General features: G+C 34.6%; 1 protein-coding gene across 16 annotated transcripts in view; it reads right to left on the bottom strand.

The window, feature by feature from the left end:
- cep162 (centrosomal protein 162) overlaps positions 1–25,686 on the bottom strand; it is a 266,615-nt gene that overhangs the window by 7,335 nt on the left and 233,594 nt on the right. For all 16 annotated transcript variants that reach the window (XM_073925133.1, XM_073925130.1, NM_001353863.1 and 13 more), the window contains 11 exons: positions 24,592–24,673; positions 24,271–24,511; positions 23,855–24,074; positions 20,534–20,682; positions 20,279–20,455; positions 13,915–14,052; positions 6,543–6,655; positions 6,333–6,438; positions 6,124–6,250; positions 3,064–3,332; positions 1,329–1,571 (listed from right to left, as the gene is read on the bottom strand). In XM_073925133.1, the coding sequence (XP_073781234.1) occupies positions 1,329–1,571; positions 3,064–3,332; positions 6,124–6,250; positions 6,333–6,438; positions 6,543–6,655; positions 13,915–14,052; positions 20,279–20,455; positions 20,534–20,682; positions 23,855–24,074; positions 24,271–24,511; positions 24,592–24,673 (1,865 nt within the window). The remainder of the gene's footprint in view (positions 1–1,328; positions 1,572–3,063; positions 3,333–6,123; positions 6,251–6,332; positions 6,439–6,542; positions 6,656–13,914; positions 14,053–20,278; positions 20,456–20,533; positions 20,683–23,854; positions 24,075–24,270; positions 24,512–24,591; positions 24,674–25,686) is intronic.

Genomic DNA, 25,686 nt, shown 5'->3' with positions numbered 1-25,686 from the left:
TTTGTTATGAATTGCTTCACCTCAAATATTATTCGTTATTCTTGTTTATAAATAACTGACCAGCAAAAGATACATTAAAGATGAACTTTTTTTTTCCCAAGAAAAATATACTAATTATATTTTTGTTTGTGCCGCCCCACTACTTAACTATACTGGAGGATGATTTGTTGTTTCGCTCTGTGGAAAATAAGGATTTAATGAATGCTTTACTGTGATTGTTGTATCACAAACCTCAGTTATATATTTGCAATTTTTTGAATATGTCATTATTTTAAATACTATGTCTCGAGCATCTGATTTTTCCTTGCTGCTGCTTATGTGCTTTAAATTTCATTTTTAACATCTTAATATCAACAAGAAATCATAAATTTGATCCTATCCATGTCATTGTCAGCAAGCATCAGTGTTTATTTGGATTGAAATAAGATTAAATAAAATTAATTTGAGATAAGAAATAATGTTATAGCAATACACAATTTTGTTACACATGACAAGTCAAGATTTTATTTATTATTTAGATTTTTATTTATACTATTAATAAAAATAAAACAAAATAAAAATTGAATAATCTGACATAGTGACTATCGTAATCGACAAAACAAATCGTGTGATCTGACGGTTTTTACTGACTCAAGAGTCTAACTACCAAAGTGTTTAGCCAACTTAAAGGGATAGGATCTTTTTAGATCAAAGAACCCTGAAAAATTGTTTTACATTTTTCACAAAAATATTTATACGAAGCAGCAAAACTGCTTTCTACTTTGATAAAAATAAATGCTTTTATGAAGACTGCACTAATGACAAACTAATGTTAAAATCCATCTTTGCTAGTAATATTTAAAAAATATGTTTTTGTGTGTTTTTAAGCAAAGAAAACTCGGCCTTGGTGAATTTACTGTTAAATTAATACTTTCAAACACTGACCAAATATAGAGTAACTATCCAACATTACTTGGAATCAGCATCTCTTTCTAAATTCAAGTCGTGTAGAACACAGCAGGGTTTAGAAATGAATGAAATGATGCCACTCAGACGGCATATTATAAGCCCTGTGCACTTAAGACTATAAATAGAAACCTTATTTTCTCAGCAAACTTATTTTCTGGAAACAGATCGATCCAGCTGCGAGCTCTGGTAAAAAAAAAAACATGCTTAAAAAACAGACAAATACTTTGAATTACGTGTCCCCATACTAAATAAAAACAGAAATGCTGTGAACAGTGAAACCAGCTATATCATGTTCCAGCAGTACAAACCAGTTTAATAATTGTGTTTTTAGTCCTTATATGCAAATTTAAGAACACGTAATCTGTATATGAAAAGAGTACTTTGATTCTGTGATACTGTTGTTCCATTGCTCGGAGGCTGCGTTTGGCTGCTTCATCTCGGCCCTCCAGCTCTGCCTCCAGGCGATGAACACGTCTCTCTAACAAAGCCGCTGTCTGAGAGGACTGAGCTAGAGAACGGACATCCAGTCGATCTTCTTCAGCCCCGGTAGACGCAGCTGCCAAAATCAGGGCTGGCAGAGAATTTGGATGCCTGCGTTTCAAGAGTTCTTCCTTCTGTTTGAGCTGAGAGAGGAAATGAGAACATGAGTGATAGATGCACTACAAAAAATGCTTTACTTAAGATTTTTTTTGTCTCATTTCAAGTCCAAATATCAGAAAATTCTTTAAATCAAGAAGTGGGTTCAACAAGTAGAAACAACAAGTTCAACAAACAACAAGTAAAAAAACCTGTAGGGCAAGAGAAAAGTGTCTTCTGGTAATGGATCGCAGATGTTTGGCTCTTGGGTGGATACAAAAAAAAAGTAAAAGGATGATAATAGTAAAAAATAAATGTCACCAAATAAACTTGGGTGGCCGTTAATATACATGGGTGGCCCTGCCAAGTAAAGTTTATGTGTGGGAAGCCCTGAACATACATACATGCACCATAAACGTTTTAACCATAAAGACAAAAAGCATATGGATTTTATTTTATGTCGTATTACTATTAATCTGTCTTTTTCCTGAGTGAATAGGACTGAGCTGCCACTATATTAGTTTCATGAATGCAGAGTCATGCACAGACCATGGCAAGGATTTTTATTAAATAATACAATTCATTTCAGTTTGTATTTCCCAGTACCCTACTGAATACCCCAGAACACCTGAAATATATGGCATGATGTTTTGCATGGAATTGTAATGATGATTTTGGTGTAATCTATATACCTATACAATTAAAATATATATAAATGTTAAATTGTTAAATACTTATTTATTACTTATTGTATGGAGTTTCAAATGTAATTATTACCTCAGTGATTATTTCTTTTTTTTACTTTTACCATTAATAATAATATTATTATTAATAATAATAATAATGAACAATAACAATTAATATTAGGGTGATTTCTGAAGGATCATGTGACCTTGAAGACTGTAGTAATTAAGCTGAAAATTAAATTCATCATTAAAGTCAATACAATAAATTATTAAATAAAGTATAAACTACTTTTGAACAGTTATTTTAGTGAAATAACATTTTACAATTTGTACTGTTTTTCGATTAAATAAATGCAGCCTTGGTGAGCAGGAGAAGCTCATTTTAAAACATTTAAAAATCCTACTGACCCCAAACTTTTGACCGTGTATAATTAAATGTAAATAAAATTATATATATTTTTTTAAAATGCTGATAATAGAAAATCATAGAAGGCACAACAAATGTATATGTGTTGGTGAACTGAAGGGTTTGTGAAATGTTGCAAGCCAGAGTTGACCAAAACAAAGTTTTGACAACAAAACTCATACAAAAGAATGTATGAGAAAGCTATTAAATTTATTCATCCAGATATGATGGATGAATATCAGTCGAATAAAAAAAGCATAACATTAAGAGGAGTTTGCAAAACTGACTATCCAGACAGATGGCCAGCTGCTCAAGGACACGGCTGAATAATTCTGGCGCTCAGGAAATCGAGCCCAAAAAAGAACGTGGCTTAAATAAGCAGTACCCACAGCAACAATGCTATCTGGAGAGAGAGAAAGAGAGAGAGAGCATGTCATAGTGACTGACCTGTCGCTCTAGGTCTTGGATTCTTTTTGCTTCACCTGCTTTTTCTTTTGCCTTTCTTTGTTGCTCATTGGCCCTCCTGCTAACCTCCGCTTTTAGCTTTTCTACCTGCTCAGTGAGCTTTTGAATCTCAGCGGTGGCGGCGTGGAGTCTGGCTGCATCTTTGTCCAGTAGTTCCTGGTTCTTGGCGTACCACTGCAGTCTTTTCTTCAGCTCTGTGACCTCCTCTCGATGTTTGTCATGGAGCAGTTTCAATTCGAAACCTTTATCGCCTGACAGAAAAAGCAAAATGGTTATTGCTGCTAAGATTAGAATGGGCTAAAACAGGGTTTTTCAATTAGTAGGCAAAACAAGGCAAGTGTATTTATATAGCACATTTCATACACAATGGTAATTCAAAGCACTTTACATAAACAAGAATAAAAGAAACATTAAATGGAAGTCTACAAAAATAGAAACAACAAAGAAAAAAAATTATTAAAAACTGATTAAAAAGTGTTAAAACAGGTTTTAAAGGAATGAAAAAAAGAAAAGAAAGACACAATAGCATGATCTGTTCACATATCACACAGTGCTCACTCAGTAAACACAGCTAAACAGATGGGATTGAAGTCTTGATTTAAATGTGCCTAATGTTGGAGCACATCTGATCATTTCTGAAAGCTGATTCCAGCAGCAGGGGGCATAGTAGCTGATAGTGGATTCACCCTTTTTTGACTGAACTCTTGGAATTTCTAATTTACTTGATCCTAATGATCTGAGTGATCTATTAAGTTTGTATTCAGTGAGAATATCTGTAATGTATTGAGGTCCTAGACCAGGGATATCAATAAGTTTGTCATGGGGGCCAGTTCATGAAAAGCATCCCAAACAAAGGGCCGGAGAGATATAACTTGCTATATGAGTGATGACCCAACTACATATAAGAGCCCATATGCTGTATTTTTCCTTAAGACACCCACGTTGGTTTTTTCTACATTAAAATGTTAATATATTGTATTTTGAAAATACATAATATCAGAGCATTGTACGATAGACTTTTTTTTTCTTCTACATTCAGACACATTCAAATGTTATTTTTTTGATCTGCATAGGATGCAACAATTATAGATTTTGGTTGTACGATTATATAGTCTGGAGAATAATCATGGGTTCACAGTTATCATGTCTAATGTAAATTCAAGCTTTATATTAAGTAGCTATTTAGATCAACTGCTGTTGCCATCTGCGTTCATGCATTCATAATCATTTTAATAATAATTCTCTCACATATATATTTGTTTACATTGCAACGGAACATTCTCACTGTGAGATGTTTTCTACTGTGTGCGCCGGGAAAGACGCATTGCTCCGCTTGTGCACGCATATTGTCATATATTCTTACATTAGAGATAACAAACTTGCAAGCAGAAAAGACGTGATATGGGAACGGCCGCTGATATAGTTAATCCGGTGTGCGTATTAGCCTCGGTGTACATACTTCGAACTTTAAACTAGGGTACAGTTGGTAACCTGGCATTACTTTGTTTAATTGCAGCACTTTCATTTTGTTCTGTGCAACAGGAAAGCGGCTTAGAGAAGCCTTCACGATTAATTAACTGTGATGAATTAAAGTGCAGTTTGCCTGCACAACACTTCACTAGCTGGCCTCTGCTACATACATTAAACATATACAGCAGCATAAACTGTTGACTAAACTAAGACTAAATTGAAAGCTAAATTTGATAGATTTTCTTTCTGATAAATTTATCATTGAAAAACTAAGAACAGTTAAAGAATAGCTCAAAACAAGACTAGTCATCAAAAATGACACGAATGAATAACTACACAACATGTGAAGCCTATCTAATCTGTGTGTTTTAATGATTTAGTCTAGTTTTGGGCTATTCTTAAATGTCCATTGAACCCACAGCCCAAATTTAGCCCTGTTTTAGCCAACCTATCGATGTTTAGATGACTATTAAACACAAAATTGCTTGGTGGATAGAGTTTGCGGAGTCAATAAAAAACCATGAAGGAGGTGTGTGTGTGTCTGTCTGTCTGTTCTGAAAAACTCTTCATATACACCAAAACACTGAAAACTCACATCATGTGAACACACACATGTTCTCTGGCATGCGCTGCAGCCTATCAAACCAGATGATAGTTGTGCTCGTTGGAGTGTTCATCAAGGATCTACCGCTGGATCTATTCTCACTGTTTGTTAAACGTGATATTTAACTTATCTTGTTGTGTATATCTAATGACATATTCCCTGACTTTGGTCTTTTGAATCTATTACTTGTTCTCAGGTAACGTGTTTTGACTGAGCACAAAGATCAGTTAATAATCAATCTAACCACGTACATTCTGCATATTGACTGATTGCTTGCCTTCATTTCCTATAATGTATAAACTTATTGTACGTTATACTTTTAGAATGGCCATTATTGATTATTAAAACTGATATTCAGCAAAAGAGAGGGTATGTTTCGCATTTTCAATGTAAATGAAAGGAGGCTGTAATGTTATAGGCTCAAACAGTGAAGATGACGCTCATATATGCAGCACAACGCCTCAACATTTCTGCTGTCTGTTAAGTTGTTAATATCAAAAAGAAAATAGCAGTTCCTTATATCATGTTTTCATTTTATTGTTAGGAGAGTGAAACAACGTAGCCAGGATGATGTGAATAAGGTTATAAAGTACACTGTTTCCTTTGAAGATTTACCGACATGTTCTCGGGAGTCGGTTTTCCATATCAAACTTGCGAAGTCTGAACTTACAAGGAGAGGATGCAGGACTGTGTGTAGGCTACTTAATATTGAGGAAAAGCCCCAATCAGAGGCGAATGTCTGCAGCCGCGCCTCCGTTTTAAGATGTCTCCTTTTTCCCCCATCCACACTGAGATGGAGCAGCAGCATTTTAGAATGATACGGCCTCTTTAGCGTTTCCAAAATGCTACGTTTTCGGCGCTCGAAACAAATCAGGAGTTGGGACATCTGAATCAATTCTCAGCTCAATTAAAGATGACAATTATAAGATGTAAAAAGACTGTAGCACTTTGATATCTGAAGTGCTCACCTGATTTACACACAGCCTGAACTTTAGCAAGATCCCTCTCTTTCCTCATCATCTCCAGATCTACATGCAGAGCTTGTTTCTCCTGCTTCAGCCTGCGGACCTCCTCTTGGAGCCGTTCTTCCTTTTTCTAAACACACAGACCATGGATGTTAAATTCTGTCTACGTAGGCAGTTTGCTGGGTTTTGGAGGAGAGCTACTGTTCACTTACCTGTGCAGCTTGTACCTGACTTGTCAACTCTGCAATGTTGAAGCTTTGGTCAACAATGCTTCTCTCTCTGATGGTTCTTTGAATGTTGTTTGTGTTCATCCGGTCCCTGGGGAATGAATATTCAGTGCTTTTATATCAGCTGCTGCAAAGAACAGCATGAGCAGTACAAACCTGCTGTGATATGTATTATGACACATTGAGAGCACTGACCTAGCGAAGGAGAGCTCAGTGAGAAGTCTCTGGTTCTCCATGAACAAAGCCTCCTCGTTCTGTTTGCTTTGAGCTTGGAGTGCTTTCATTTGCAGATACAGCTTCTCGTTCTCCTGTTAAAAGCAGCGGAAATAAGTTTCAGACATGTTTTGCTCTGGGAGTATTTGCAGCATATGAATACTAATGACTCAAATGCAAATATGTTCAGAGCGAGCATTAGAATGAAACGCAATTCCAGATAAAAATTAATTGGATTTGGTTTTATGGAAAGGGCATGAGTACTTTGGTAATTATAGGAAATGTGAAAAGTAATTACCAACGTTATTACAAATTCAGAGTCATAATAGTGTCAGTTTAAAAGAACTCTGTTTAATTACATATGTATTATTACGCTGAAATGTTGAAAATGATCTAAAAAAAATTAGATAAGAATAGATAAGAAAAATAAGGTCTTTAAAAATATGATAATATGTACTACAATTCTATCCATCCATCCATCTGGTCATGTCTTTCTTGTGTTAGACTATTTTGTGTTGTGCCGCGCAGTACAGCAGCACTGCGTGTGGTCACGTTCATTTACTAGCACATTCTCAATAGCCACATCTGTATGTATGTATGTATGTATGCATGTATGTATGCATGTATGTATGTATGTATGTGTGTATCTACAGATGTTACTACTTCAATGTGTTCCTTGTGCCGCCATTCATACCGCGGCGACGGCGGTACTTGATGCGCCAGCAGCATTTGACCGCTGGGTGGCACTTTAACCACAGATATTCAGCTTTGCCTTTTCACAATGCTAAACAGACTGTTCTGTAGGCGTAGCTTACTGTGTGTGATGTGATGTGTTCAATTAAAATATAATTTTAATTTAGTTTTTCTGGTAATAGACATGCTCTTACACTATACTATGCTGTAGAAAAGATACATGGTGAGAAGTCAAAAAGCAAATATAAGAATTAAGTTATTAGCCTTCAGTGCCCGATTAAATTGCGTTGGGGTGAAAATAATGTTTTGATTTCTTTGACTATCATGGCAATGTTATTATCTCAAATCTTAAACGTGCGCATATGAAAAACAGCAAAATAATATAGATTATCCTGCCGGTAGAGCACATCACCTCACAGTTGTGAACTTGCGATCACCTCAACTTACATTTAAAATTTGTTTACCTGGTTTATTGTAAACTTTTTAAGTGCAAAGAGGATTCGTTTTGGAAAATAGAATGAAGAAATGAAAGACAACTAAAGTGAAAGCATAAACATTCAGTACAAATAAGTAGTCTTAAATAAATAAATAAATAAATAAATAAAGCAGTCTTTTAGTCTAAATATAGAGAGATGTAGTTTGCTATTTTGATAGGACTAAGACAAGATATTTTCATTTATGTTTTTAATTTACGTTTTTATTTACATTTTCGTTGTTGATTATATTTTACTATCTCATTTTATGTTTCAGTACATAATAATAAACGAATAATGAAAATAAATAAATAATGAAAATAGGACATAAATTAAGTCTGGCAGGTTTATTTTTAATAATTTAGTTTCAGTTCCGTTTTTTGTTTCAAAACGTCAATGTTCTGCTTTAAAGTATAACTGTTTTGTTTTGTTTTTTTTACTTAATGGCTCAGTAAGTTTTGTATTTTAATTTCATATTCAGTCACCTTGCATATGCGTGTGAAATATAATGCCGCATAACCGCGGAAAAAGAAGAAAAGGCTGTCAGTTAAAGCTAATCAAAATTAGCTATATTAAAATACAGCATTTATGTTAATACAGGCAGAGTGTGAACAAACTCAAGGCTAAGATATGCGCTTGCTTTTTAATGCATTTAAAATATAAATAAATGTTTTTTTTTTTTTTTTTACTTTTTTTGTATGGTAAAGGACGCACATTATGTTATTGATGTAAACTTAGGCTAAAACTTACCATTGATAAACGTGACCTACCTCAAGCAGATCACTTAAAGTGTAATAAAAATAATGTTGCCGCAGGACATAAACGAAGTCCCGCAAGTTTATTTTTAATAATTTAGTTTCAGTAGCCTGCTATTCATTTTTTTTCTCAAAACATCAATAGCACCTTCAATAATCTAAACATTAAAGATGGACCGCAAGATGTGTTGAGTGGCTATATGTGTTGAAGAACGATGGCAAAGCTAAGTGTGATTATTGTAATAAACTAATAAGTTATAAAGCAGAGAGTCCCGACCAACAGGACTGACTTAGCATATGCGGTTGGCTCACTCTTCACGAATATAGAATTAAAATAATGGCGCGTTAGGTTCATTGTGCATCCAGCAGGTGCAACCAACAAGAGTTGTGCATTTTAGTTTAACTTTTTTGAGCGTTATAAGCAGTTCGGTGTTAGTTTTTAATTAAATATATCGAGCCGAAACTAAGCAGCGCATTCTCTCCGCCTCCTCGTTTATAACCAGCGGGACACGCCACTGAAGCAAGAGAGACATTCCGTCGTTCATAATCTTAGCTGATGTGTCGGAGTCGAAAGAATATATCAAAGAGGAATGTTCTTTTTACAGTGCCGATATGTTTAATCTTTTTTCCCCTGTCATTTCTCTTCAGCAAATTATATTTTTAAAGCTGCTTGATTCTTTTAAAACCGAAAGCAGAGCCCGTCAATTGGTGTTTTTTCATAAGATACTACTTTATTAATGTTTTATTTTATGAGTGTCTTTAATGTGCTTTTTAATAGTTTTATTTTATTCAAAGCAGCACCTAAAAGCGAATTTATCCTCAAATCGTGGCATGAGAGCGATGTCATGTCGCATATATTGCCTTTTTTTCTGATCTTTTTGCATAAAGGTTTTAATCAAAAGACAGGTAATTTAATTACTTTCGATGTGCTAAAATATTTGTTCTATATATTTAATATTAAAAAAATCAACTCCTTTTTGCCCAGAGAAAGAGGCGCGCGGCACTAGCGGACATGGGGCGCTTTCCCAAAAAAAGACGTAGGCTACAGTAACTTGCGACAATACACATTTAATAGTTTCATGAAAGTAGTAGCTGGTGTGCTTCATCTGCGTGATTCTGATTTGACATTCTTCCGCTAAACTTGCTCTGTGTTGAGATGTAAATGGGCTATGCTCTTTGCTATTGAGGCTACATCAAGGTGTAAATGAGCTATAGTTCTCTTTGCAACTTTCAATTTTGAGGTGGGGGAAGTGGGAAGAGGCAATTCAAATGTACCATCTCTAAAAGTAAAAAGGCCGCTTACGCGGCATTTGTGTTTAAACATTATTACCTTATTTTTATTTTATTATTATTAATTTATTCATTCATTCGTTCGTTCATTTTCTTTTCGGTTTAGTCCCTTTATTAGTCTGTGATCGCCACAGCGGAATGAACCGTCAACTTATCCAGCATATGTTTTACGCAGTGGATGGCAGGAGGGCCAGCTGGGGCTTCGGAACGGAGTGAAAGGAAAGGCGGAATTTGCCCCGAGTCTGGGAAAGATGGCTTGCCTAATTACACTAGCTTTCCTATCGCACATATGCGCCAAAATAAACAAATAAATAAAAAAGGGAAAGAAAACATCTAGCCTTGAGGTCTTTTTGCTTAAAATGCTTTTGCTTTAAATGTAAGGCTGTTGCATAAAATAATACAATTTTAATTTATAAGTTACTTTGCTGCGTCCCCCTTGATGTTTCAATAACGCATAATAATCTACACACCATATTAAAGACACAGCAGACAAAGGTTGTGTGTGAGAGCCCGAGCAAAAAAGGATCAGAAATTGATCACGCACGCACAGGAAAAAAGGCAATTATGCAACACATGACATGCATCGCTCTCAATTGATGGGCTCTGATTTCTGTTTTAACATAATCAAGCAGCTTAAAAAATAATTTGATGAAGAGAAATGACAGGAAAAAAAGTAAAAAAAAATAAAATAAAAAGATTAAATGTATCGGGACTGTTAAAAGAACATTCCTCTTTAATATATTCTATAGACTCCGATACATCAGCTAAGATTATGAATGACCGAGTAGGCTATCTCTCCTGCTTGCTTCAGTAGCGTGTCCAGCTGGTTATGAACGAGGAGGCGGAGAGAATGCGCTGTTTAGTTTCGGCTTGATATATTTATATAAAAACTAACACCGAACTGCTTATAACGCTCAAAAAGTTAAACTAAAATGCACAACCCTTGTTGGTTGCACCCGCGGGATGCACAATAAACCTAACGCGCCATTATTTTAATTCTATATTCGTGAAGAATGAGCCATAAGATTGAGATCGTTAACGGTGCTCTCCAGCGGCGAAGTTCCTGGCAGAGTGGCGAGTGAAAAAATTTGTATGCAGAAATAGGACCAGAGGAAAAAGATTTTAAATTATATAACAAGCATATTCTGATATTCAAGCATATTCTAATATTGAAGGATATTCTTTCAAATCCTCGCCCAGTTTTAGTACAAGTTGTGTTATTTATATTTGTGGCTGTGAAGTTTATTAATATATATATATATATATATATATATATATATATATATATATATATATATATATATATATATATATATATACCTGACCAACGCATAAAGGACAGAGTGAAGGAATTTCTACGGTCCACACGAACCTCTGTTAGCGCCCACCGACGTCTTCAGTATTAGAGACAACTTAAAAGAAAACATTCAGTTATTTTTGTATTTCTATTTGCTTTTTTTCCTCAGAATAAATATATCCTCTTAACCAACTGTATGACTTTTTTCCCGATTATACGCAAAAGAAATAGTTTTTAACGTGTTTTTCATGCTTTATTTCTAACACGTTTATGAATTATAAGTTTTAGCCTGAGGTTACCAGACAAAACAACAATAACAACATTATTATACATCATAGTAGCATGTAGACTATAAAAAGGCAACATATCGACTCATGCGCACACATGAGGCCCGTTGCCAGCCTGGTGAAAGGGATGATTCTTTTTTTCTCAAGTGGACCTTTTTGCAGTTATACGCCTCAGTTTCCATTTAACTATGAGATTTAAATACTACATTTTAGTGACTTTTTTGCTGGATTAGCCAGTCAGATGTCATTATAACCACACTTTTTGATGTAGGCTACTAAAATATTTCCTTAAAAGTGCAGTTAAAAAATACAAACAAGAGAAATTTTAAAAATACACATTTATTAAATCATATGTCATTAGAAAAATAGCAATCTGTTTTAAAGTTTTAAAGTAAAAAAAATATATATATATCATTTATTAGACAAAAAAACACACTGGCCAAACCTTTGACAGCTTTTTCTTCTTTTTTCGCGGTTATGCGCGCATTAGCCTATATTTCATATGCATATTTAAGGTGACTGAAATTAAAATTAAAATACAAAACATACTGATCCATTAAGTAAAACAACAAAACAACAATTTTACTTTAAAGAAGAACATTGACGTTAACATTATTTTATTATACTTTAAGTGATCTGATTGAGGTAGGTCCCGTTTATCAATAGTAAATTTTAACCTAAGTTTATATTAATAACATACAGTGCATTGTTCTTTACCATACAAAATAAAAAATAATAAAAGAAACATTATACACCATAATCGCATGTAGCCTATAAAAAGGCCGCAAATCTTTTTAAATGCATTAAAAGGCAAGCGCATATCTAAGCCTTGAGTTTGTTCACACTCTGCCTGTATTAACTTACATGCTGTATTTTAATATAGCTAATTTTGATGAATTAGCTCTAACCTTTGACAGTTTTTTTTTTTCTTTCCGCGGTTATGCGCGCATTATATTTCAAATGCATATGCAAGGTGACTGAAATTGAAATTAAAATACAAAACATACTGGGCCATTAAGTAAAAAAAACAAAACAACAGCTATACTTTAAAGAGAACTTTAAAGAGAACATTGTTGTTTTGAAACAAAAAAAAATAACTGAAAATTATTAAAAAACAAACCTGCGAGATATGTCCTGCGGCAAAATTATTTTATGACGCAGTATTCAACTTAAGCTCTTTAGACCATGCGCCTGACCGTTTCTTAGTGTTTCACCACATGTCCTTAAATACATAAGGCCTATTTTTATTATTTTTCATTATTCGTTTATTATTATGTACAATAATTGTGACATAAAATTAAATAGTAAAATATAATCAACAACGAAAATGTAAATAAAAAGGTAAATTAAAACATAAATGAAAAGGTCTTGTGTTAGTCCTACCAAAATAGCAAACACTGAAAATCTCTTTACATTTAGGCTAAAAGACTGCTTTAATTTTTTAATTTAGGCATACTTAGAATATTTGTACTGAATGTTTGTGCTTTCATATTAGTTGTCTTTAACTTCTTCAATTCTATTTTTCAAAAAGAATCCTCTTTGCACTTGAAAAGTTTAGAATAACAATAAATCGTGTTAACAAATTTTAAATGATTAATAAAGGAATTATAAGGCTTTGACTTATTGTTTAATCTCATTTACAAGCACAATAGCATATTTAAGGCTGCTGTGTGGGCTATTTCTGTCGGTTCGCATCCCGTCCCTTTGCGACCCCTGGCGGCTCATTCACAAACTGCGGTCATACACTAAAAACAAAGCGGCTCCTATTTCAAACGGCGGCGGTATATGACGCGGCGGTAATAGTCACTTTGAACTCTCACCTACTGTATCTATCTCTCTATCTATCTATCTATCTATCTGTCTGTCTGTCCGTCCGTCCGTCCGTCCGTCCGTCCGATGAAGGCATACCCATTAAGTTTAGTTTTAGAATTCCTTATTTAATTCGAGGCTTGATAATGAGAAAAAAGAGAGGGCTAAAGAAAATACTAATAATATTCAAAGATGATCTCCAATTAAATAAAAAAATTATTTTGCAAGGCACAAATGAACAACTGTTAACACCATCTGCGCAAAAAAAAAAATCCATGTTCCTTATAGTTGGAAAAAGTATATTCTCCCCTTATTCTTAATTCCACTAGAGCTGTAAACAAGTTAAGAACATTTACTATCCACACCTTAAGACTAATCCTGCAACTAATTTTGCTTGGCCAACTATAAAGTTAACATTTTTCCATTCTTTCCTTGGAATATTTACAGCCAGAAAGATTTTTTGTTGTTGTTGAAACTAAAGCCCAATCCTTCAATAATGCATTTAAACAATCTAAAAAGTGGCACCAATGTTGAACATTCAGTAAAAACATGAAAAACTTCATGACTGCTGCAAAAATTATGAGAGGGCAAGACTTTTAGATTTATTTTGGGTAAAAAAAACATGTGTAGCTAACACAATGCAATATTCTCTACTGTAGATCACCTGAACATTTTGGCTTTTTGACTGATCAGTCATGGGATGAAATGGTCATTTTTTCCTCTCCATTTTTATCCTTGAGAAAGACTTACCTGATGGTAACCCTGAATCAGAGTCTCTTGTTCTTTCATCTCTTTTTCTATGAGCTTGAGTTTCTCTTCAGTCACAGGGTCTGAAGCTTCACCAAAACTCCACTTCCGTTTGTTACTGGCCTCTTCGGCACGGTGCAACTGCGAATACAGCAATTAACAGTAATTGACTGGGAACTGTCTGATCAAACATTATTAGGTGCATTAACAAAAAAGTGCAGCATGGAAATATTTTTTTTTTGTATAATAGCGTATTTAAAGCTTTTCTTTGACGTTGACATGTTGTTATATTTTATGTAACCGTTGCATAAGCCTTTCAACAGTGTGGGCAGAGACATGCTGTCCTCCTTCAGTCAATTTTGAATAGCTTTAGTATGTTCACTTTTTTAAGGCAGCTCATTTAAATGGATTCTTATAATGAAATGCTAGCAAAACAAAAACTCCCTTGAATAATGAATAATAATGTGTTTGTGTAACAACTGCTTTTGTGGCACCATGAAATTAAATCTTTAGTTAGACGTAAACATGACTGCTTATCACAGCCATTTCAAAATGGAGTCATAACAGTTTCACTTTTTTAAGAAATCTGTTTAATTATGTATGTTTTATTATGCTGAAACGTTGGAAATGATCTAAAAAATAAGATTAAATAAAAAATATGATATTATGTACTAAGATTCTATCTATCGATCCATCCATCCATCCATCATATCCATTCATCCCTCCATGTATCATATCCATCATCCCTCTATCTAGCTATCTACTTATTGTAAATAGAAATTTGGATACAGGTATTGTCATAAAATGAAACAATTGACTAAGAATTAAGGAATTGTTTAGCCAAAAATTCTGTCATCATTTACTCACCCTTCGCTTTTTCAAAACACATTTGAGTTTCTCTATTTAGTTGAACACAAGATAAGATATTTTGAAGAATTGACTTCCAAGTCAAGTCGATAAGTATTATCAACCAGCATTTTTCAAAATATCTAATTTTGTGATTAGATAAGAAAATATAAGAAAATCATAACAAAACGGTGAGGTATTTTAGAGTTTTTTTGGTGAACTATCCCTTGAAAAGTCAAACAAAGGGGGAAAAGATGGTTTTCTAACACTCTCCAGATTTTGAGAAAACATTTCATCACTTCTTTGAGGTTTGGAGGACTGGCAAAAAACATTAAGAGCAATGTCAATTTAAAAGTGAACACGGAGCTTATTGTGATCTCTGAGCCGATTCAGAAAATCTCCCAAGACAGTCAAATATGGAGCACTGAAACAATACACTGCTACAGTACAATAAAAAGGGCACTTCTGCAGCTCAAACATTAGAGCGATGCACTAGCAAAGCCAATGTCATGGGTTTGATCCACAGGTAATGCATCCACTGACTAAATACAGCTTTGGATAAAACCAAGTTCAATTCAATTCAATTCAGCTTTATTTGTATAGCGCTTTTACAATGTAGATTGTGTCAAAGCAGCTTCACATAAATGGTCATAGTAACTGGAACAGTGTGGTTCAGGTTTTAGTGTTTAAGTTCAGTTCAGTTCAGTTTAGCTCAGTTCAGTGTGATTTAATCATTACTGAGAGTTCAAACACTGAAGAGCAAATTCATCGATGGGTAGCTCTACCAATCCTGAACCATGCGAGGCAGTGGCGACAGTGGAGAGGGAAAAAAAACTTCACCTGATGGGAGTGAAGAAAAAAAACCTTGAGAGAACCAGACTCAGTTGGGCACGACCATTTTAATTTCTCCGCTGGCCAAAAGTGCCTCTTAAAACTTAATAGGAAGACATAATAATGGTTATTGTACACCTGCTTAAAGGTAAAGTGCACAATGATGATAGTTATCTTAAATAATCAAATAATCACACTTATGTGGTTATTAAATGATTTTAAAAGGTCTAATGGTGTGTTTTAGTGGCACACGGCAGCCTGTAAAGAGCGGGTTGAGTCATCACCACCATTATGACCTTAACCCAGGTTGCTTCAGGCTGGGAAAAATTGGCCATGGAAATAGGTATTCTTGAATCCAGCTGTCCCTGGAATATGTTTATGGAACCATTCGGAACAATGAGGCATGAGCACAAATTCAGCCTTGGTCGTTTGGTGCAAGATATTCTGCAGTAAATTGTTAAATAGAATGAAACTTTCTACAAAATTTGATAAACAGTTAAACCGAATGAAATATCCTTGCCCTTTCCTTGGCTCATTTTCTGTTCTGTACAGTAAATTTTTTTTTATTTGTCAGTGCAACAAAAGACAAGTTCAAATTGAATCTAAGCATTGGATTTAAATAAATATTTAAAGCCTTCAAATAAATACTTAGAATAAAAACCTTACAAAACCCATCTGTATTGAGGTCACCCTTCCTCATCGCTATGAATATCAAACAGCATCCTATATTATTGCATAGGCAAAGCAGCTATAGAAAACACACATCAGCCATAAAGGTTATGAATGCTTAACCAAACCTTCATCTAAAGATTGTCCTTTTTACCAAACACTCGAGTAGTAATTCATAAAACGTACGATTTACCATATAGTGATACTAGAGGCGAACTGTAGGGCAACTGAAGGTTTTCTATTGATTTATATATAAGGACTTCATACGAGCTTTACGGCTGAATAAACAGGGTATGAAAATAGATGAACTTGAGAGTATTCTACGTCCTCAGTCTGTAGCAATTCATCATGAAGAGGTAGATGTAGAGCAGCTCAGTTTCCCTGAACGTTTTACATGGTACGAACACACAAAATGAGTCATTGGTGATTTAGAGCCATAGAAAAACAATCCCCAGCAGAACAAACCTTTCTTTCAGAAAACGTGTCTGAAAAGGTCCTTTAAATCCCTTTACTGTCACCCCACTTTTTGAGTTCACACTTGATAATGATATATGGTGTGTTTCAAGATATGTTCGCGTTTAGGTTAAAATTGTACTGAAATACATCATATCTGTGTCATGATGACAGTTGATACAATTAGGGCTGCACGATTCTGGCAAAAATGTGAATCACAATTTTTTTTTTTGCTTAAAATCAAGATCACAATTTTCTCACAATTCTGTAAATGTAAAATAAAGGTTAATATGATTAGCCTATTATTATTGTTAATTCTCAAACATATGGTAAAACAATGAAAATAATATTAGGCCTATGTGTAGGTCTACTGTTGCTTAAAGTGCTAAATTTTTTATAGACATTATGGTGGACTTGAACAGGCTTTCAATATGTCATGTTTGTTGATTCACAGTAAAATTATGACATCAGAATATAACTATCCATAATTATAAAGTTTATTTATTATGTTTAAGACATGTGCTTGTCATCTGTTATTGACAACATTATTAGACCATTTGTTTTCACTGGTAAAATTACAATTTTGTCATTTTCAGATTCCTTCTTGCATTATATTCAACTTTATATATAGGCTAGGGTTGTTATACTGACACAGTAAACATTTATTTTCATGCACAACACTTTGTGTTCGCTATGAAAGAAAAAAAACATTAAATGCTTGTCATAATCATAACTCTAAAATGTGATATGATCATTTAAATGATGTGTGCACAGGTTTCACTTTCACTTCCGAGTGGGGCTCATGACCGTTGTCAGTATGAGAAAAAACACATACATGCAAATCAAACCACCCGCACGGCCCTCAAACGATCAATCTGTGCAATAAGACCTTTACCTGTTATTCACAGCCTATGCAGGTTGTGTTCAATACATTAGGTGTGATGCGTGCACGGGCGCGTTCTCGGTAGTAAACGAACAGCTCACGGTCAGCTCACGTGCCATTTCGCGACCGCGAAAACATCATTACATGAAGACAGAAATGGCATTTTTGGGTGAACTATACCTTATAAATACAGTATGTGACACTTTTAATGCTATTTGAAGGTGTCAATGTTGCTGTGAAGACTTGTGCGACTGCCATGTTTCTCTCCTGACCTTGAATATATACATGGCTGACTCGTAGAAAGGCGAATTAAAATCGTGTGTAGGGTCGAATAGAGATTGTGATCTTTTTTCAATTAATCATGCAGCCCTAGATAAAATGACAGTTGATAGTACTTACAAAAGTGTCTTATAGTGATGTTAAATAAATACAATTAAAAAACTGAAGTACATAACACACTGCCGCTAGATCGTGCCACTAGCAAGTGTGCCTTAAATCAAGTGATTTCAAAAGTGAAAGTCGTCATCCTGCATATTGGTAGTGAACACATTATTGGACTACACATTTGAAATGTTAAATAAATAAAATTAAAAAACTCCAGTACATAACACACTGCCGCTAGATGGCGCCACTAACAAGTGCGCCTCAAGTCAAAGTTAAATGATGTTAAATAAATACAATAAAAAGAATTCACAGTGCAAAAGAGACTGCCGCTAGATGGAGCCACTAGCAAGTGAAAAGTGCTCATCCTGCATATTGGTAGCGGACACACATTATAGGACTAGATATTTGAAATGCTAAGTAAATACAATAAAAAACTGCAGTATATAACACACCGCCGCTAGATGGTGCCACTAGCAAGTGCGCCTCATGCCAAAAGTTATTTCAAAAGTGAAAGTCATAAGTCATCATTCTGCATATTAGTAGCAGACACAAGCATTATAGGACTATGCATTTTCATTGTACTATACAGTACAGTATGCACAGTGGATCTGACAGATGTAAGAAAATAGGGTACAATGACATCATTAAATGATATCCTGAATGAAGCAGTAATAAAGTGAATTCTGAAGCAGGCTGAACTGAGTTCCTCACAAAAATATATGACATGATCATATGAATTTAAGACTTGCTGCTCTGATTTAAGTTTTTTTTTTTTTTTTTTAAGTCTTACAGGGATAGTTTGCCCTGATGACTCCCATATGATTCGGTCAGCTATTCATTTGTTCCCAAACCCCTCCTTTGCATGATACTAATCTGCTGTGATTGGTCCAATGACCCAGTCTGTTGCGATTGGTTGACTGCTTTCAGCAAGAGACGAAAAGAAACACCCAACAAGGCTTATTAAAATTGTTGAAGTAGCCATTGCAGAGTTTGTGTGAGCCAAATGCAGTTAAACACTAGCATATTGACGTGAAAAACAACGACACACATTCAGTATTAATCCACACAGTGGCAAAACCTGAACCATTTTGAAAACAAACCGCATCATGCATGTAGAAGCTAATGGTGGCCATAGCAACAACAAACAGCAGGAAATCATAAGCTCACAAACACATTTAAATCTGTAAATAAATTGACACGCGTCTTGTTTTTAACGTGGTTATAGACATGTGTGAATATATAGAGTTAACCAGATACAGTGCAAGTCACGTGAAGCAATTACAAGTAACAAAACACAATTAAATACACATTTTGCAAGCTAGAAGAAAAACAAGGATGCAATCATTTTAAACACTCAAAGAGAGAAAGGGGTCCATATGAACAGTGTACTGACAAAAGTTCCTGTCAAGGTCTAACAAAGACCTATAAATATTTTCATTAAATAGTCTTTGCTGCTGCTTCCTTTAACAAACGACCAGCAAATCCCCCATTTCAGGGTAGGTTATTGTATTATTCATCAGAATATTCCCTTGTTAACATTTACTTATCTTCAATAATGATCAATTGCACACCCCGCATTCCACTAGTGTTTGAATGGAAAGGCGCGTTCACGTTTTTTCAAATCCGGCACCTTGTAGATGGTATTGTTTTGTGTCGACATTGATATAAACAGGCAAAAAATTCTGATGAATGACAAATCATTTAAACGACTCTAAGTCGACTCTTTTTTGTTTTAAATCAATAGTTTTAAACAGATTTAAACCCCAGCTGGATGTTTTTATTCACTTAGAGCTGTGTTACACACTGCATGGTAGGTCATTTTCAAAAACCCATAAAAGGGGCTCTTTAAAAATAGGGCAGTCCACAAGTATAAGTCTAACAGTTTGGTTTCTGCCAAAAGAGTAGAAGTTCATGAGTAAGTCTAGAGCATGCCTAATACAGCATCTTATGTAAACAATCTCATTATTTCTTGAGTTTAAAAAAAGGTTTGATTTTCTTCCTATTACTAGCTGGGTTTCAAAAAATGTATTTTCTGAGCACTGAACCTACTCTGCTTGGCGTTTGTTAAGAATATAGCCTTTTATTAGTGCCTTTAAATCTGAAGGTGGAATTTTGTGTTAGTAAATATTATTAATCTATCCCTTTATAATTTATGACAAAGCAATTTTAGATTTATTAAACTTTTTAAAAATGTGTGAAAACCCTGCCACAATCCTTAAAAAATAAAAAAAGACATTAAAACAGGTTTGAAATGATAGAAATGCGAGGAACTATTTCTGTCACAGCTAAACGAGAGGTCACCTTGCTCTGTAAGATGTAGTTCTCCTGTCTCAGGGCTGTCAGCTCTTGCTTGTGCTGCTCTTGTAACTGGTCTTCCCTCAGACTGAGCTCTCTCTCTTTCTTGGCGAGCTGCAGACGGAGACGCTCCAGCGATGCAAGCTCCGGACCACCATCCATCTTCTCTTGCATCCCCTTATGCTGACAGACAAACAGAACAGGATTTTAATGAGCTGGACAATTTGATCCATTGATCAGTTTCAGTCACAGCCAACTCACCGCTGTCATTGCTTCAGAAGCAATCTTGTTTGCTTGGAAAGGACCTTTGTCCTGAAGACTGCTGGCTTCAACCTGATGCTGTAGGAATGCAGCAAAAGACTGCACAGATTCTACCAGTTCACTGCTTAGCTTTAAACTTGTGTCTAAACCTGTTCAAAACAAACAAAAAAAGACAAAGCAAGTATTGTCGGCTATGAAATTACAATCAGTAGTTGCATTTTATATTAAAAATGTAACATTTTTAGGACCCTTGACATTTTTGCAGAATCCTTTTTGCCTATTATTTCTATTACAATAAAGATTAAGATGCTTTTCTTCCTAAGTTCTTATTTACGGTAATATGATTTTTTTATTTTCAATTTTACATAACACTCCAATAAAACAATAATTATCTATTTTTCTCTTAAATAAATACTGAATACTAGTACATTGGCCAAGAGAGCTTAACACAATGCAATTTTAAAATTTTTCATTTTAATTTGAAAAATTTAATTAAATTCTTGATTTGACAGCAAACTTGCTGGAAATCGTCACAAGGCAAACAAATTAAGAAAACACGGTATGAAAACACAACACATGCACAAAGCACAATGGAAGTGTTTCAAGGAGACCCAAAAACATGACGGACCCAGCTGAGATTTGCTTATAGTGCCGTGCTGGTTGCAGGTGATCGCTTAAAGGTGAGGTTTTTATGTTTATTTTAACATCCTGATAACACAATTCCCTTTTCAGGGTTCATACGCATTTTTGCTACTAAAATTCTATGACTTTTCCATGATTTTTTCAAGACTTTTAAGTAAATTTTCATCACCTAATGTTTCATGCAATGTCTATATATGCGTGGTAAAATAAAAACATTGCATGTTTAAATTTATTGCAGCATATTGTAAAACACACAGGAATCTTTTAGTTTCAATTTATATTTATACCTATGTAAAATTAATTTAGATAATGCTTAATTATCTAAATTAATTTAGATAACGCACGACAGTAGTAATGTGAGAGTATGAGATTGGCCAAGGACAGAATAGAAGTCAAGACAACTTACCCAAGGTTTCCGCTACATTCATTCTTCCACGGTGGAGTACCTCTCCAAAATTTAATTTTTTTTATAGCGGGTTATTATCCCACTAAAGCGTATTAGATGGTAAGTGAACTATAACAGCGCAAACTTTTCTGTTTATCTTCAACCCTAATCAAACACACCTGAACAAGCTAATCAAGGTCTTAGGAATACTTGAAACATCCCGGCAGGTGTGTTGAGGCAAGATGGAGCTAAACCCTGCAGGGACACCGGCCCTCCAGGACCAGGATTGGTGACCCCTGCTTTAAGGTGACGTGGTGACTGACTGACTAACAGGTGCATGATGTGTGGGGCCAGCAAACACGACGAAGCTTTCAGTTAGGATGAAGACAGCTTCAATAATTATACTTTGTAGATAAAGGTCTCTGCATTCAACAAACTTAACTTCAGGACGCATTAATGCCGCTCTGTAGGTCTACTGGAGAAATTCATAACTATCCTAGCAAACCTAATAAATGTTGGAGACATATTCACTACATAAATGCGCTAAATTGCACTTCAGCAGTGATTACTTGAGAGCGCACAAAAAAAATCTGCATTTGAGCAGCGTATATTTAAGGGCGTGCAAGAAGTTTTGCATATGAACAGAATATGAATCTCGACTCGTAATACTGTGCTCACAACATTTGTCATTGAAATAACACCATAGGTAGTTGGTAAATCTGTGCAAAAGGCCTGCCACCAGAGCTGGAAAAGTCCTAGAGGAAACACTGTAACCTATATTCAAGTATACAGACACAGTTGAACTCAGAATTATTAGCCCCCCTGAATTATTAGCGCCCCTGTTTATTTTTTTCCCCAATTTCTGTAAAATGGAGGGAAGATTGTTTGAGCACATTTCTAAGCATAATAGTTTTTAAAACTTATTTCTAATAACTGATTTATTTTATCTTTTCCATGATGACAGTAAATAATATTTTACTACATATTTTCAAGACACTTCTACATAGCTTAAAGTGACATTTAAAGGCTTAACTAGGTAATAAGGTGAACTAGGCAGATTAGGGTAATTAGGAAAGTTGTTTTATAACAATGGTTTGTTCTGTAGACTATCGAAAAAAAAAAAACCTTAAAGGGGCTAATAATTTTGTCCCAAAAATGTTTTTTGTTAATTAATAACTGCTTCTATTCTAGCCGAAATAAAACAACAAATAAGACTTTCTCCAGAAGAAAAAATATAATCAGACATACTGTTAAAATTTCCTTGCTCTGTTAAAAATAATTTGGGAAATATTTTAAAAAACAAAATAAAAAAGGGGGCTAATAATTCTGACTTCAACTGTATATGTTTTCCATGACTTTTCCAAAACTTTGTGCGTTTTTTGTTTTTCCAAAACTTTTCCAGACCTGGAAAATGCTCTGTCAAAACTCCATGACTTTCCAGGTTTTTCATGACTGCATGAACCCTGCTTTTGTATATTATTAGCCTACATAACCATAACCTAAATTGATGGGTACGTCACATTGTTGGGTTCCCATGAAACATTTCCATTGTGTTCCGTGCTATTTGCATGTGTTGTGAGAAAATTCAGTGCGTTTTCTTAATGTGTTAAGTTGTGGGAATTTATGCTGTTTAACCAATGAGGATCTTTTCATAATCTTCTTGTGTTTTTTTGTAATTGCATGTGTTTTCTTAAATTGCAGCATGTTATTCTCCCTCGGCCATCGTATGACTGCTTTATAAAAATGTATTGGAATCAAAATTATATCTGAATAAAAGATATATTAATAAATTAAATACATTTTTAATTAAACTTATCCTCTTTTTCTCGTTTGGTAAATATTTATATTTGTGAACTTTGGTTGACTGGATTAAAATGAAATTTTATTAAAATGAAAATCAAATCTAAATTAAAGATAAATTTAATTAAATTATAAATGAAAATGATCTTTTTCTCTTTTGGTAAACACTTACATTGTGAACTGTGATTGAATTGATTGACATAACAATTCCTTAAAATCAAAATGATATCTAAATGAAAGATATATCAATAAATTAAATAAATTATAAATGAAAATTATCCTCTTTAGATACAAACTTATATTTGTGAACTTTGATTGTACTAATTGACATTTAAACATTTATTAGAATCAAAATAATATCTGAATGACTGATATATTAATAAATTAAAAAATATTAATTAAAATATTGAAAAGTGAACTAAATATACTTTATCTTTTAATTTTGCAGATAAAAATTATGTTACTTGAGATGTTTGTGGAAGTAAACCGAGTACCTTTGATTGTGTGTGTTTGGTTGAGGTTTTGGGTTTTTTTAAAAGTCTGGTTCTGAGCTTTCCTCAGTGTTGGAGGAGATGGAGGTTTGGCTGCTTGAGCAGCTCTGCTGGGTGCTGGCACTCTGTGTAACGGCTTGCTCTCAGGTTTTTTAACCCTCACCGATGGAACCGGAGCTTTTCTAGAGGAAGCAGATGTAGATGCATTGCTTCTGGCAGGAACCTGAGACACACAAGTTGATAATGCATTATTCATAAATGTGACTATCAAAACCATGTGAATAAATAGGAGAAATTATGTCTCATTTACTTTAGAGAGTATGCGCCTCTTATCTTTTCATTGTCATTTCTCAAAATGACATAAATTACAGGATCTAATTTACACAGGACGTTCATGACTGATAATAGCAGTCTCTAACCTGGCGCTTCTTTGGTTTTAAAGGTGGAGGTTCCTGAGAGGAGGTGTCCTGCTCTTGCATCAGTCTTCTGATCTCCTCCGATATGCTCTTCTGAGTGAACTTATAGGAATCTGGATGTTCTCCTCCTGTAAGGTTAGCTGTATTACCTCCTCCATAGCCTTCATTAGCTGAACTGAAAGGGCTCTCGTCTGAAGATATCCTTAATGGACTTTGATTGTCTCTGCTCCTGGGCACAGCCTCACTGTAAGAGAAATACGTCTTCTAGAGCTGCTGTAATGAGAACATATGACTCATATTCTGGGAAGGTGAAGGTGAACTCACGTTATGGGCTGGAGAGAGAAGCCACGGGTGAATCCGCTGTCTGGTCCTATGGGCTGCATAAGTTCCTCAGCAGTGGGTAAATCTGCATTACATTGATTAAATTCTGGTCACAAGAATTCCAGATTCATAATTTCACTAGTGAGCTGTAAATTTGATATGCATGGCTGTGTCTCTGGGCTTTGGCAGTGATCGATAAGCTGTCTCTCACACTGAAGTACTGCTCAGATCGAATACAATCTGTCTTAGGAAAAGCAGAGCCATTTATCATAGATTTGAATCGCCACCACCCATGGTGAATTTAGGGCTCATAAGAACCTAAAAGGGTCGTTCACCCAAAGATGATGCTCAAGTGGTTCTAAATGTTGATAAATTTCCTTCTTCTGTTGAACACAAAACAAGATATTCAGAAGAATGTTAAAAAAGAAGCTATCCACATCTGTAGTAGAAAGAAAAGTATGATGAAAGTGGTTTCCCCCCCAACATTCTTCAGGAAATCTTCCTTTGTGTTCAAAAGAAGAAATAAATTCAAACAGGTTTGGAAAGAGGTCGAGGATGAGTAATTGTGTGATGACACCATTGTTATTTTTGGGTGAACTGTCCCTTTAAAAAAGTAAAACAATGAACTAAAGGAAGGATTGGCTTTTAGCCTGTGTATGCTGCACAATATATCTATTCAGTATTGATATCACAGTGTTTGCATCTGCAATAGTCACATTGCAAGATATGCAATGTTTAGTCTGGATTATAGTTGACAAGGAGCTAAAAAAATGTATTTAATTCCTGTATTTATACAGAATTTATAAGATTTATGCATAAGGGAAAAAAAAGGTTTTCTTACTTTGATTGTTTTGTCTTGTTTCAAGCAAAAACATTTTAAAGCAAAAACAAGTTTATTTTACTCCATAACTAGTTTTAAGGTTTACCGCGGTTTGAAAAATTCAAGGTTTTAAAACTGCTAAATTTATCTGCTATACCGTTCCTAAGATAAATGTAAGCTTTTTTGTGCGTGTATGTGTTTTTCATTTGTTGTAAAAAATCTGTTTTTTAAACTAATCAAGACAGCAGAAGTCAATGTTAATCCACTAATCTTTCCAA

This window comes from Danio rerio, chromosome 16 (genome assembly GCF_049306965.1).
Source record: "Danio rerio strain Tuebingen ecotype United States chromosome 16, GRCz12tu, whole genome shotgun sequence".
Taxonomy (NCBI): domain Eukaryota; kingdom Metazoa; phylum Chordata; class Actinopteri; order Cypriniformes; family Danionidae; genus Danio; species Danio rerio.
Note: the sequence above shows the minus strand (reverse complement) of the source record. Positions and strands in the feature narration are given on the sequence as shown.